Source organism: Meleagris gallopavo, chromosome 8, assembly GCF_905368555.1.
Source record: "Meleagris gallopavo chromosome 8, MGAL_WU_HG_1.1, whole genome shotgun sequence".
NCBI classification, from domain to species: Eukaryota; Metazoa; Chordata; class Aves; order Galliformes; family Phasianidae; genus Meleagris; species Meleagris gallopavo.
The window spans coordinates 492,296-507,264 of NC_139411.1; the positions used below are offsets into that span (position 1 = coordinate 492,296).

A 14,969-nucleotide genomic window follows, 5' to 3' on the forward strand; every position below is an offset into this window, starting at 1 on the left:
CTTTAGGAGTCACTGAAGAAACTGCTATGGTAACAATAAATCAAAACATTGGATTCAATGGAAAAGAAAATTACTAAAAGTTTAGGAATTTCTGGTAGTTATCCTTTCCTCAAATACTACTAACGTGGTCAATTAATAAATTGAAGTAGGTTTTTTTTTTATTTTTTTTTTAGCAGTTCCAAAGATAAACAGCTTATATGAGTTTTACCACTAAGAGGAAAGCATCTTTATGCTGTGCAGCATACACTGAGGATGGCTGTTTCCCCCTCACAGTAAGAACAAAGTTATAATAGCCATGTAATTTTTATCTCATATATGAACTTTGCTACATAAAATACAAAAATTCAGTTTGATAATTGTGATTTGGAAGAGCTAAGAAAGCTAAAACCTGAAAATGGAGCATCCTGGTTGTTTTCATGTGAATAGACATCAGAACAAAGGGATCATAACCTTACTGTCAACTTACAGTGACAATACAGTATAAAAGGAAAAATGTCTGCACCCTCTTATATTTCCAGCAAGATACAGAACTATGTTATACTTTATAGTATTTACTTTTTCCCAATCTCCTTGAAGATTTTAAATTGATGCCAAGATAACAAATCATTCATATAAACTCATTGTTTTCCCAAGTGAAAAAAAGTTTGCAGGGAAACTACACTTCATTGAAAGGAAATGTATATTTATGTCATAAAAATAAGATTTTATTCTGGGTTTGCTCCTTCAAGCTTTAATTTCATTTGCTGCAGCTAGTACTCTGACAGAGTTCTTCTTTGGTATTTATTCATATAATTTCTTAAAAGAGTTCAAGTAATGTCCATAAGTAGACTGAGGGTAGCTGGGCATGAATTGGAAAGAGGAATCCCAACTTCTGTCCCTCCCTACAAGATAAATCTACGTAAACTATCTGTTTGAATTTTGATTCAGGAGCAGGTACGTGTTAGCACCTGCCACAGTCTCACTGTTTTTATAAAACGTAAGCAAGAAGCTTCAGAAGATTTTGATGAATAATATTTGAATCAGCACCTTTAAGTGGTGCTAAGCTAACCGCTTCTGGAGCCCAGTCAGTGATACTCAGCCCTTGTAAAAGGATGGACCTGGCACACCGGGCACTCATCTTACGAACCTCACACCGTATTCTAGACAGGGCTTTGCATACTGCTATAATTTTCATAAGCAGAATAAAGATAGCTCCATACATCAGAGTAGTGGCCCTTACATCTTGCAATAGACTACTAACATTTGTGACACTCTATTGGATATAGAGTAGAAAAGATTTGAGATGTGATCCTCTGCTAGTATATCATTATTGCACTGAGAACATCAACTGAGAGCCTGGCAGGTGACTAGATGCCAAAAGCAAGTTGAAGAGCTCTTTCTTCACTGGAATGTTTGTTCATTAAAACATCATCCTTCAAGAATTAACTTTCAGCTTTGGATAGTGGATGAATTGAAGTTTTTTAGTGGCTAACACCGTGAGATGTGCCCATACTCACTCACATTTCCTACTTCAAATATTGGGATCATTCTACTGCTTTTTGGGGTTGTTTGGGCTGAAATTCTATTCAGAAGCAAAATGAAAAAAACCCACAAAAACAAAAGAGATATGTATTGCACTCCCAATTCTGCTCCACAGCATTATGCTGAAGAGATGCAGTGTTTCTCCTTTAAGTTCAGAGAAAGTTCAGCTTCATCTAACTAGCTGTTATCTCAGTTTACTTGAGCTTAATGCTCTCTGCATGTGAATATTCATACCAGACAACACTCAAACTTTACAAGACTGATGTTAACTTTAATTATGTTACAGGTAAATGACAGAGTTCAGAGCCTCTTTTAAGGAGATTTCGGTCTCATTCCAAGGGCAGGAATAGATGCCATTTTAGGAAGAAACTGTGTTTTCACACTGACACATCCCTTCTGATCCACTGAGTTCAATGGGATCATTAGATTCAGAAACAAAACAGAATTTGGCCTACCATTTCAGCTGGCTCAGTGCAACTTTATGGAATATTTTGTGTCCTCTACATACCTAATTGCGAGACCTCAGAGAAAATGTTGTCCCATTCACTGTAAAATAGGAGGGTCCATGGGGAAAATAACTGCGTTAGAGAAACACACAAATCACTTTAAGTTCACCTGTTTCAATGTTTGAAAATCATTTTCTTTTCCTCTGTAAACAACGGCAGTTTCAATAGGATCTGAAGTGTTAACTCTTAACAAATAATACACTAGTCTGTCATATGGTTAATATTAACGTCTCTCTATTCAAACATGCTGAAAACTGAATAGAACAGTTAACATATAACAGTCACACATCCTTTGCTGAATACAAGATCGCATCTCTAACATGAACTGAAGGTATCCTCACCATTTCAGGTCTCCATCAACCATTCAGTCAAACATTTCATTGTATTAAAGTACATTGCTCTTGCCCTTTTTCTGGGTCTTTTGGGGGTGCTCAGTGAACACATTGTCTCATTAAAGGCATTGCTTATGATATAGTTCTTTCTTCAACAGAAATCCTGCAGTGTGTTTCCAATACATCGCCAGAAGAGAGTTTGCACAGTTTGGTAGGACTGGGGGCAAGTAGGCCTTACAACTGGATTGAAAAGATTTGGTGTTGACAGAGCAGTTTATGAAAGATTATGCATTTTACTGCAGAGATACCATTTCTCAATGAAATTAATTAACAAATAATTAACAAATAATTGTGAGCATGCTTCACAAATTATTGAATCAGAGCTTTATGTAGAAGCCATTTTTTAAATTACAGGTGTGTTCACTTATGGGTAGATGCACACTCACTTGGCTTATGTCCTGAGCTGGCAAGATACAAATGGTGTTAACAGAAAAGTCACACAACTGAGCAGATGTGAAGCTGAGCCCCACTTAGCACATAGTTCAACTTCCCATCTTTGTCTGGTGCGGGTTTTGTGCCATGCCAGCACAGGCAGCTCAGCCCAGTGAGATTGTGCACAGCCACTATGCAGTGCAGAAACAAGGCATGGAGGGACCACTCCTTGTGGGGATCCCAGCCTACAGCTTTATCCTCCTGCTATGAGAAGAGCTCTACAGCTTTTTAGAAAGGAGTCTGAGTGAGGCATGCTCCATCCTGGGCATAAAGCATAATTTGCCCTCAAACAGACTTTTATTGAAAACACACAGCAAAGATTACAGCCATAGAAAGTTCTGTAAACGAGACAATTTCATCATCTTAAAAAAAAAAAAAAAGAGCCAAAACTAAACAACACACAAACACACACACACAAAACAAAAATAATAATAAAAAAAAACAACGCAAAAAGTTAAAAGAAAAAAGACAAGAAAACCAAAGTAAGACTTGATGAATAAAGATTTGTGAAGAGGATTTTTTTTAATGCCTCAGCTAGGCACAAAATAAATGGCATACATTTTCAGCATTTTCTTTTTCAAATTTACTTGACAGAGGTTAAAATATTGCTTTATTCTGACTAAACATACAACAGCACTGTGTGACCGATTGTGCTATTTTTGGAAGTCTTGAGACTTGTGAACTGGAAAGTCTGGGGCACATCTAATAAATTTAACAATTAATTTGCTGCAAATAATATTTTAATACATTCTGTATATACGGTTAATTTTTTAAATCAATCTTCTGACATTATCAGGGAAGGCTATTTAGTAATTATTTATCATAGTTTATATTCTTTTTCCCCACAGATAAGCAGATATTTTAATAACAATGAAAACAGTAACACGTGAGCCACTGAACCCAAATCATTGCATTATTGGCATATTATGTTACAATTTATTGGGAGGAAGAGAGACTCAAAAGAAAGCAAATGCAAAAAAAAAAAAAAAAGCTTATAATATGATTGGGATACTGTAATCAGGAACCGACATTTCTTCTCTAAGGCCTTCTCTAAGGCAGCAGGGATTGATTTGCTGGAACCACCTGCTCACGTATAGCCCCATCAGAATCAACTGCATGCATGCTCCTGAGTATGCCCATACTGAGCTACCTGCAGGGTTGGAGTTTTAAAGTTCACAAGCCAAAGCCATAATTCGTTAAAGTGACTAGAGAACTGAGAGCGGGATCAAATTAGGGCAGTATGGACACCTACCGGCTGGCCTCAGATTGTGTTGGATCTCCCAGACTTATTTCTGAATAACCCATAATAAAAATAAGTTTTAAAAAAAAATACACATATACTCAGAAGTGCTCCTTGAGAGCGTACAAATGCCTTCAAAGTTTATCAGTTTAGAAATGTTTAGGGATCGGTAAAGAACAGCAGAGTTTACATTCCCACTCTTAAAAACTAAACCAACCCAAACCTGCCATAGCGCGTGCTTCTGCACTTTGAGTTTCCGTTGTTCTTCTTCTTCCCCCAACCAAGAAGCTCTGATGGACAAAGCTTAGAAGATGGAGCAGCCACAGGGCCACTGCACCTCCACAGGCCTCAATCCCTCTCCAGGCTTGGCCTGACCCAAAGCTAAAAGTTTCCACTGAACTTCTCAAGCTGACTGACACACTCAAGTAAGGTAGAGAGTCAAGCATCTGGCTCAATTAAGGATTTACGGTCATTCCACAGTTAGTGCCAAGAATGAGATGTTTGTGTGTCTCCTCCCTCAGGATGAACCTAGAACTGAGAGCAGGGGGGACTGGGTCTGTGCTAGGGTTTTCGAACTTGCACCCCTGGCCAGCATTCACTGCAGTGCTGCCCTGAAACCAAGAATGGTTCTTAGAACGGTCTTGGCCTTTATTGAAAATAGGATGCATAGCCTAAGCCTTCTTACAGCCAAACAGGACAGTGTTAAAATACTCTAGAACTGAAACTGTACGTATAATCCTGCCTAGAAAGCACCTGATGTACGCCTTATCCCTCCCGGAACATTTCTTTCCTTTAAAAAAATATTTTGTTAAAAAACACTATGATATGAGGGCGATTGACTATTTGGTTTTTTCTAAGTAGATGCTCTTAAATTAATGCATATAAATAATTTGTATTTAATTTCCTCCTTTCCTGTTTAGCAAAGCATCGAATGCACAGATCTGTTATTCCCCCTCCTGCGACCCCCACACAAAGTCACTTGGTCAACGCTGAGTCTCTTTGTGTTTCACTTTTTAAGACAAATTGTGCCTCTCGATCTGCCTTGGCCACGGGGCTCATAGGCAGGAACGCGGTGTTCTCGCTCGCGCTGCTCTCCGCGTCTACGCTCGTCAGTTCGAAGTCCTCCGACCTCCTCGCATCGGTCAGAATCCGAATCTGCTCCTGCACAGTTTCTAGCAATATTTTCACTTCGTGTTGTTCTGCTATAAGACAATTACTGACAGGGGAACTCACATTGACAAGTTCAGCTGAATAGGAGTTTTTGCACCATTTGATGCCTGTTACTTCAGAAACATTTTGCATTTGCATGCAGGCTTCGTCCAAGCCCACAGATGGGATGATGGGAACTGAGTTGGCCCTTGAAGATGAGTATCCGACCAAGTCCTTCTGATCCACGTTATTAAAATAAGGGGTTGTCTCTCTTGAAGGCAGTTGCATATTTATTGAAGTATTCTGAGAAGTTTTTAAACCACTAGATGAATACCTGAAAGGAATAAGAAAGAATTTTTGTTGCACACTGAGCAGCCAGATGTGACCAGCAGAAGGAATGCTGTATGAGAGTCAGAGAGCTGTGCTGCAAGGATACGTGGCTGTTTCGAGTCACACTCGGAGCACTTAGTGCTAGTGTGGCCCTGGGGAAAACAGCAGGCTCTGGAGATCTGGGTTTTATTGCCACTGCTTTTCCCTCTGTCCCATTTTCCCCACCAGTACATGAGAAAAATAACAATAACTTTTTACACGCTTTCAGGAGTTACACTGTACTGGATATAAGGAAGGTTTTTACAGTATGGGTGGTGAAGCACTAGCATGGGTTGCCCAGAGAGGTGGTAGAAGCCCTGGAGACATTCAAGGTCAGGCTGGATCAGGCTCTGAGCAAGCTGATGGAGCTGTAGGTGTCCGTGCTCACTCCAGGGGAGTTGGACTTGACAGCCCTTAAGGGTCTCCTTCCAACTCCAAAGATTCTTCAAATCTGATTTTTTTTTTTTTTCCCTTCCTATAAATCAAATTCAAAATCTGATTCTTTCATTTCTAACCGGAGAAATGGATTGATGCTTTCTTGAACATCAGAACTCTCAATATCAAATCGTTATTCCAGGAAAACACTGAAGAAGAAGAGAAATTGAAACAAAATTATGGTCTTTAATTGCATGGAAACAATCATCTGTGCCCCCTTTCAAATATGCAGAGTGTCTACGTGCACTGTAACTCTGACAAACATGTCGTTTTTTGTAATCATCCAATGCTGACATGGTTTGGTTTCTTAGACCTCATCTGGAAATAATGCCTTGTGCTCATGAAAATGTTATTCACCTATTCTACAAGAAAAATCCTTTATCCTCCAGTTACGTATATTATAGCATGATTTCATTTATTGTGAGACAACTTCAGTGAATTTTTTATCAACATTTCCATTTTGATTCAAAGCCAAATTCATTGCTCTTATCAGAAAATGTTTTCACTGATATATTTGAAAACCAGAAATGGAAAATAAACTAAGTATAAAGGAAACAATGCTCAAGAAGATGTTTCCCATTCCAGAAGTATTACTAAAAATGCAGTATTTCTATTACTTGTGACTAACAAGAACCATAGGCATCACCTCCATGCTTCATCAGTATTTTATGCATCATCAGCTTTGTGTTCTTATGGCTATTTGATGGGGCAAGCCAATGAGAAACCTAACATGTTTTACTGTTGATCATGAAAAGCGATATCTACGTCTGGTACAGAGCAAATGTTTGAGCTCAGACAGGAAGGATATTTTCTGAAAGCTGCTTAAACCTACTGGACTTCCTCCGGGGTACTCTATTTACATGTGCCTTGCTTCTTCTGACATTAACAGAAGGAGAACTTGGGAACAGCAATTAAAGTGTTCAAAACAGCCATAGCCTGATAAAAGCATACAAAGCTAATTAAGTGGACAGATTTCATTTGGCCCCATCCACTGGTGAGCTGTCAGACAGACAAAAGAGGAGGAAATATCTCTAGGCTCATTTCCAGGAGAGCACTGCTGACTCGTAGTTAGCTCATCTATGGTGGCTGTGTTTGCATAACTGCTAGATATGAACCTGGACACACGCACGCATGCAGCACTGTGTGTTGCTACACTGAAACTCTGCAGCAGCATCTCCAGAAGACCACAAAGCACAGCTGGGAGCTCTGCAATAAGGAGCAGGCACTGTGAGCTTTGCAGCTATCTGATGGAATAAGATACTGCTTTGGGAAGTGGGACCCAGGGGAACAATAAAGCAAGTGGCTTTTAGGAATATGAAACAGCATTTCTTGCACAAGCTATACAGCTGCATTTACGCTTCACTCTGAAACAGGAAGGGTCGGCTTTTGGTTAATTACTTCTGTTCTGTGCTTAGACACACTTATGGCCATCTACTGAGGGCCTTTTTTGAACAGTTTTTGAGAATCCGTATGAATGAAAAACTGATTAGCAAAATTATTCCAGAGGGAGGACAACTGAAAAAAGAAATTAATAATAAAGGAAAACAAAAGAGTGCAGACCTGTTGTGCCCATTCTTGTTTCCTTTGCATTTGCTTAATATATAATTGTTCAAACGACTATAGCTGGAGGGATCTCATCAGCTGCATTATTCCCCTTTTTGGTAATTCAGGCCCTAAATATATTCTGGGTTGCACCCTGAAAACAAAGGGAGTGAATGTTTTTAATGAATTTCACATGCAATGGATGTATTATATGGATGATATATGAGCGAAACCAAGAAAAGATGGAATTATCCAATGAGTTTAGTGAGATAACAGTAACATTTGCCAATTCCATAAAAAGGATTCAATATTCTTGGTATTTTAAAAACTAATTGGCAGTAACAATAACATGTAACTCAATGCCTGGCATATTTCCTAGCTGGTTTTTATTGTTGTTTTTTTTTGTTTTTTTGAAGTGCAGATAAACACAACGATATTATGCCAGAAGTACATGTTTCTGCCCTGTGCTTACACAGCTTTCAAAAAAAGACAGGTTGAATTAAAGCACATGTACTGTGTGTAACAGGCAATGTACTGAACTAGCAGGGATATGACTTCTGAGCCATGTGAGAGCCGGCTTTTAGTTCACTACAAACAGATCCCTGCTTCTACTTTTGATGCCAAACTGTTGCTGGTTACAACAGAATGAGATTTCAGTCAATAAGCACCTCTAAGTGCAGAATAATAATAATTGTTTCCTGTAATTGTTTCCCAGAACTAAAATATCCCTTAAGAAAGGTATTTGTATTATTTTCATCTGAAAAAATTATTTTGTCTGAATAAATTCAATTGTGCATGTACTTCAAAAGTGCAGCTCTGCCCACTCTTCTACTGAAATCAAGCAAAAAAGCCCTCAAACATTCATAAATCTGCAACAGCAACCACCTGTTACACAGTTCTCAAGAGTGTGTCAATGAATGAAACTGAATGAAGCATAATTACGCTGTCCCTTAAAACAGATTTAAAGCAAGACAGGCAGGACTAAGGACTTAAAATATATAATGGGTTTCATTCAGTGTAGCGCAAAGAGCTTTTCTATGAGCCCCATTGCTGGAGATGTTCACTGTAGGAGCTTGATGGCCAAGTCCATTAAGATGAATGAGAGTCTCAACAGTGACATTAGCAGGCTTCAGCTCAGCCTTGGAAGCATGCATACCTACCTATGTGTCTACCTAAATACCTGACACGCTGGGCGTCTGCAAATACGTTTGTATCTGTATAAATACGCATTTGCAGGTATAAGGTACTGCCTCCAGCAGCTGATACCAAGCAATGCAAATAGCTGTCACTGACAGCATGGGACCGAAGTACTGTCTGTCTCATTGCACGCATGCCCGTGACACCCCAAAATGCTCTGTTGGACTCTGAGATGTGACTGTCATGGAGATATTTGTTTACTTCAAGCCCTTCATTTCAGGAAAGTTTTTCTGCTACTCTGGGTAGCGGACTGATGAAACAATCATATTTGACTCGAAGTCTATGAATGCCTGAATTGCAAATATTGAGAGCTGGTGTTTTCCTGAAGCAGCAAAAGAACCCCAACTTCTCTCAGTACCTTCCAGTTGGGCTGATATCTACTGAGAGCACCAAAAATCTCAAACAGATGGTAATAGAAAGATTTGGGGAAAAAGGGTTCCTGGTTAGAAGACTTCCACTTGAACTAGGATTCACTAGGATGCACTATCTTTGTATTTTGGTTCGGAAATCAGATGTCCACTTAAATTTTAGTTGCTATAGTTGTTATATTTTAGTTTAGTTACAGTACTTCATTACTGCATCCCTTGCAAAAAGCTTTGTTACGTTCTTTAAAGACTACATTTTCATAAAAATATACTATCCATCATCAAAACACTTCAATAAAACAAGATCAAAGAGTTGCTATAATTTTCATGCCTCATGTTCACACGGTTGTAATTCGTTCTCATGGGGACTGGCTTAAGGATGTTGATATCACACTGCTGCTGGTACTACAACACAACAGCACTTGCCAGTGTGTTTGCAGGCCTCTTTCTGAGGACATGTCCCACTGACAGAGGCAGAACGAAGCAAGTCGAGTGGTACAGACATGGTACAGAAAGTAAGGACGAGGTGCTTTAGGGACTGAGGCCAGAAGAGGTCGCAACACGGTGAAAAAAAATCAACCTTTTGCAGAATGTCAACAGGCCAGATACAGACCAATACAAGACGATACTTGTAATACCACATACTGATTTCCTAGAGGAGAGCAAATACAACTAGCCACACAGCCTTGCTCTGTTTTCTACTCCTCAAGATAGAGAGGCTGCAGCTTTCTTCCACACCTGTGGTTCAAGGCACTGCCACATGGCAGGGAAGCAGCATCCTGCCTGATACAAAACTGCCATTTTGTCACAACTTTCTTAAGGTCTATATTATCATAGGAAAGAACAACAGTATCCTGGACTGTAAGAAATAACAAACGGGTTCTTCGCTAGAAAAAGCAAACTGCATCAACAAAAGAAGCATGAGACAAACCTGAACTTTTGAACAGAGGCCTACAGAAAGCTGACTCTCTTTCTGCTTTGTTCTCTCCTGTCCTAGGCAAACCCCACTCTCAGTCTGCCTCCCCTAAGTACTGTAGCCAGCTTCATTAGGCAGATTCAGCTACAAGAGACTAGTGAGCAAAGTCACATTCCCTCCTGGGATGCCTGGCTGTGGACTGATGCATGCCTGCTTCAGTCTGAGCTAAGCTGGGACTCAGGCATCTTTAAATGAGACCAGAGCAACCCTACAGGTATTCCTCCTGGTGTTACACGTAGTGTGTTTGCAGCGATTCTGGGAAGCCTCTGGAAATCTATAGGGATATGTAAATATTATGCAAAACAACTTGGCAATTGCAAAAGACTTCAAAGGCTGCTGTAGGTGCTTGGGAGCTCTTCTGAAATTCAGACCTTATGTACAGCTGGAGGTGAATTAGAAGATGAAAAACATCAGGTTCTTTATATGTGTTCAAAGACAAACTCACATGAACCGGGTTACAGTTTTCCATCTACAGCAAACATGCAATCTACAAAGATTGCATTAAAAAACATGAAAGCTGGACTTCTGAATTATTTCCTCTTATTTGTCCAGTGCTGATGGAAGAAAGAAGTGCTGTGCAAACATCACCTAGAATTACTCCTCCAAGCAGTGCTGGCCTATTGTGGATATTTCATTACTTACCCATGACAAGGTATTGTGTCCTGCTCTGTGATCCTGGACTCTTCTAGCTGTTGATACGCTGGTCCTGTAATCCCATTGAACCTACCCCGAGGTAAGGGAGGAGTCCTCCGAAAGGCATTTCTGTGTAGCATCCCACTTTTCTGTCCTGGACTGCAGCATGAAGAGAGACTTCTAGAAACAACAAATCAAGGGTACAGTAACTGTTATCACAGCAAAAGGGTAAACTTCTGCAAAGTGAAGATTCAAAATTAATAATGCATGGATTACTGTTTCTATAAACTTTGCTGTGGCAGTCTACCATGTCAGCAGAAACTCTCTAAGGATATATACTGCTATAATCCACAGCTAGCTGCTGTTTATGCCATATCTAACAGATCACATCCCTTCTAAGAATGAAAATAATTGACTGGCGTCTTAAATGTTTTCTTATCCTTGATGAAGGATGCTTCTTTTATTCCTTGCTGTGTACCATAATCCTATGAGGAGATGGAGCCTCCAATAGTGGAAATAAACAGCAAAAGTCCATCAGATTGAGATCAAAATCAGATCTTAAGTTTAAAAGCCCATTATATTGTGTATCAGCCCAGGAGTCCTCCTCGTTGGCAATGCAAAATTAAATAGGAAAAAAAATATATTAATGAAGCTTATGAACTCTAGGTTGAAGAAACCACCTATGACACAAGTCTCTTCCATTTCTGACAGGACTTCCTTTTATATTGCTTTTATTTTTTTTTATATACATTGATTGTTTTCTTGTTTTACATATGTGATAAATAGAATTCTTTCTTTTTATGGTATGATAGAAAAATACTTTTGTAAACAATGTTTTTGTAGTGTTTTGTAAAAACAGCTTTCTTTTTATTTAGTGCAGGAATTAAAAGGTATTTAGAATTCACACAGTATTTCTTCTATGAACCACAAATCCAGGTTTTGCTAACACAAAAATAAGGGAACGCAAAATTATGTCAAAATATAACCCATTTATACTGCATGGCATGACTGGCTATTCATTTTCCAGCTACTCCTTATTTCTCTTAACATCTCCTGGGGCTCAGAAATGCATATGTATTATTTAATATTATGTCACATCCTTAATGAAGTTTTAGTATAGGTTTTGTGAATGCATTGTAAGAATTATTATTGTTAGTTAGGTGAATAATTAGAACTTCCGATATAATTCAGCTATGCAAATGACTTAACCTAAACTTACTTCATTTTTCATAACATGAGTTAACAGCAATCCTCATTTTATACTTAATGCAAACTTTACTTACAGTTGGGGCCACACCTACTCCCAAAGAAATTCTTGCTTGGATCAAATATCTTAGACAAATTCTCCTGGAGAACACATTTTGTTAAAACCTATCCTTTCTCTCCGAACTCAAAATAGTAGAAAGAAATCCAACAATCTCTACTCTATTGCTCACGTTCCTTTTTGGTTTCTGTACTGTTCTCTTCCACACTTGCGCATGCCTGGTGCTTTTTAATTGAAAAGACAGATAACTCATAGCAATAGCACTCCCATAAAGATTTTTGATGCTCCCTTAAATAGATTTTCCTCAGCTATTAAGACTGCAAAAACAAACAAACAAAAAAAACAACAAACAAACAAACAAACAAAACCTCTGGGAACGAAAACAAGTTAGACTGAAGTTCTGGCCTTTCATTCTGGAGGACCGAATTCAAGTTGTGAGATATAGCTCGTGTTCTTTAAAATACTGTTACCATATCACAAAGCAATTGGTAATTTCTGCTCAGGAAACTTGGATTATTAAATCAGGGAATCTTAAGAGGTGCAGCTGAATGAATAATTCACAAAGGATAATGAAATTTTTGGCTTTTTGTTATTACTGATTGCAGTACATTCATCAATGTACTAAGGAAGTCAACAAACTGATTAACTTAACAAACTTCGCATTTACTGCAGATATTTGAAAATAGAAAGGCAATGTTTAGTAGCAGTTGCTTTGCTTGTAGCCCAAAAGGCCAACAGTATTTCTGGGTTGTATCAACAGAGATGTAGCCAGCAGTGAGAGGGAGGTGATTGTTCCCCTCTTCTCTGCCCTTGTGAGGCCCCATCTGGAGTACTGCGTCCAGGTCAGGGGTCCCCCGCACAGGAAAGATGCAGAGCTGTTGGAGCAGGTACAGAGGAGGGCAACAAGGATGCTCAGGGGGCTGGAGCACCCCTCCTACAAAGAAAGACTGAGGGAGCTGGGCTTTGTTAGCTTGCAGCTGCATCCCTCACAGGCCTCTGCTCTATAGCTCGCATGATGTGCTTCCCTCTCTGCAGACAACAGTGCCTTTCCAATTTCTCCAGGTAATTTCCCCTTCTTTAGTCACCATTATAGTTTCTTTCTTGTTCTGTTCCCCAGTCTAACTGAGTAAAAGAGATAATCCATGTAACTAAGCTGTTCAATAAAGCAGAACAATAAGGAAAGCTAGAGTAAACAATGTCTCCAAAATCTATCACTTGATTACTCAAGAATAACAAAAACCAGAACAGGTTTGAAGTGTCACACAGGTAATTCATAAACTAGGGAGAAGTGTAGTTCTGATGAATTAATGGTTTGAAATAAATAGCTCAAGAATCTCTAAGGTTAATGAAGAACTTGGGACTCATCCTTGTAAAATGCTTTGTGTGAAAATTTTCTTTGGGTTGAGTAACTGAGTAAAAGCAAAGACTCTCAGGAGGTGGAATATTCCCTTCTCAAGGCACGTATCCAGCTCTCCAGTGAGGTTAACTGTTCCTGGAGAGGAGATGACTTGCAGTGAATTTACAGTAACTCTGGAAATCATCCTGCACTATTTTTTCAGTTAATTACTAAACAAAATTGATCGTACATCTCATAATGAACACATTCAAAAGTACCTTTGTTAATGGAAACATGAAAAGGACTATCAAGAGGAATATGATTAAAATGTTAAAACTTCAGATGTGAATTCCTTCTTGTTTAATGAGAACAATGGAACTATAAGCACAGTTGTGTGCATCATCACTTTATTTACTCTTCCCCTTTTTTTTTTCCTTGCCTCTTCAGTCTCACTTCCCTTCTGGTGATAGTACTATCACATCACTTCCATTTCCATCATCCTCTTCTTTTGTACCTCTTACATTCCTTCCATCTGTGCCTTCACATTTCTCTGTGTTTTTAAGATGCCCCCTGCTGTCATGCTCTGAATTAGATATTCAAGAGAAAGATGATAAAACATCAAATGTTCTTTTTTTTCTTTTTTAATTATTATTATTATTATTATTATTTTTTTACACCAGCTTCAGTTTTGTATATCTTGTACTAAATGCAAGCTCATCTCTAGTATTATTAAGCTGCCTTCATCCACACACTTGCTGTTCCAACAGTTTTGTTTAAAAAAAAATCTCAAACTGGGATACATGACTGTAATTCATGAAGAGCAAAATATATGGAGGAAGAAAAGGAAATTCTAAAAATTGTTGCAAATACTCTGGCTCTGTACCTACAAAATCTATACAGAGTGGCATATTACATTACCTATAATATTACCTACGGATAACAAGATGCAAACTGCTAGCTAAAGCTGGAAGCCATACTGCTTGTCCTTGCTATACAGGAATAATAAATATATACCCCAAAGACAGAGATAGCTGCCAGATAAACAGCATCTTCTGAAGCTCCCTGGGAGCCACATTTTTAGGCAATGGTACAATCTTCTGCTAACATGTGTTCAGATGAACTATTCAGACTTTCAACCAATTTTCAGTTGTAATAAAAAGGATCTGTTAAGCTTGAGAACATAAGCGTCTCTCAATAAATGCCATAGGAAGGCATAGTACTGTATCACAAAGTCCTTTTGTCAGGTTGTTAATAAGAACGAGATTACACAAAAAGCACAAGCCTCTATTGGCATCCTTGTTATAGAGGGTCCCTCAAAGGAGAGAGCTAACGTCATCTTTGGGACTTCAGCAAAGCTGCGTGTGATTAAAGACTGCAAGGAGTGTATTAGCTAAAAAATGGTGGCATAAGCTGAGAATTTTAATAGCGTTTTATTTATTTGATTTAAATTCCCGTAGCGTCCTACATTCCAGGCATTTAAGAATCACTTTTTTCTCCTGCCTTTGCAAAAACCAACAGTGTAACAAAACACCAAAGATTAAATAGGAGAACAACCAACCCGCAAGGTCACAACGACCTGTGTTTTCCAGCTTGTGTTTATAAATGGTTGGAG

General features: G+C 38.7%; 1 protein-coding gene across 3 annotated transcripts in view; it reads right to left on the reverse strand.

Annotated features, from left to right (window-relative positions):
* Positions 1-1,872: 1,872 nt before the first annotated feature.
* NRG3 (neuregulin 3) overlaps positions 1,873-14,969 on the reverse strand; it is a 357,744-nt gene continuing 344,647 nt past the window's right edge. For all 3 annotated transcript variants that reach the window (XM_085229478.1, XM_085229477.1, XM_085229476.1), the window contains 2 exons: positions 10,767-10,937; positions 1,873-5,574 (listed from right to left, as the gene is read on the reverse strand). In XM_085229478.1, the coding sequence (XP_085085604.1) occupies positions 5,067-5,574; positions 10,767-10,937 (679 nt within the window). In that variant the 3' untranslated portion in view covers positions 1,873-5,066. The remainder of the gene's footprint in view (positions 5,575-10,766; positions 10,938-14,969) is intronic.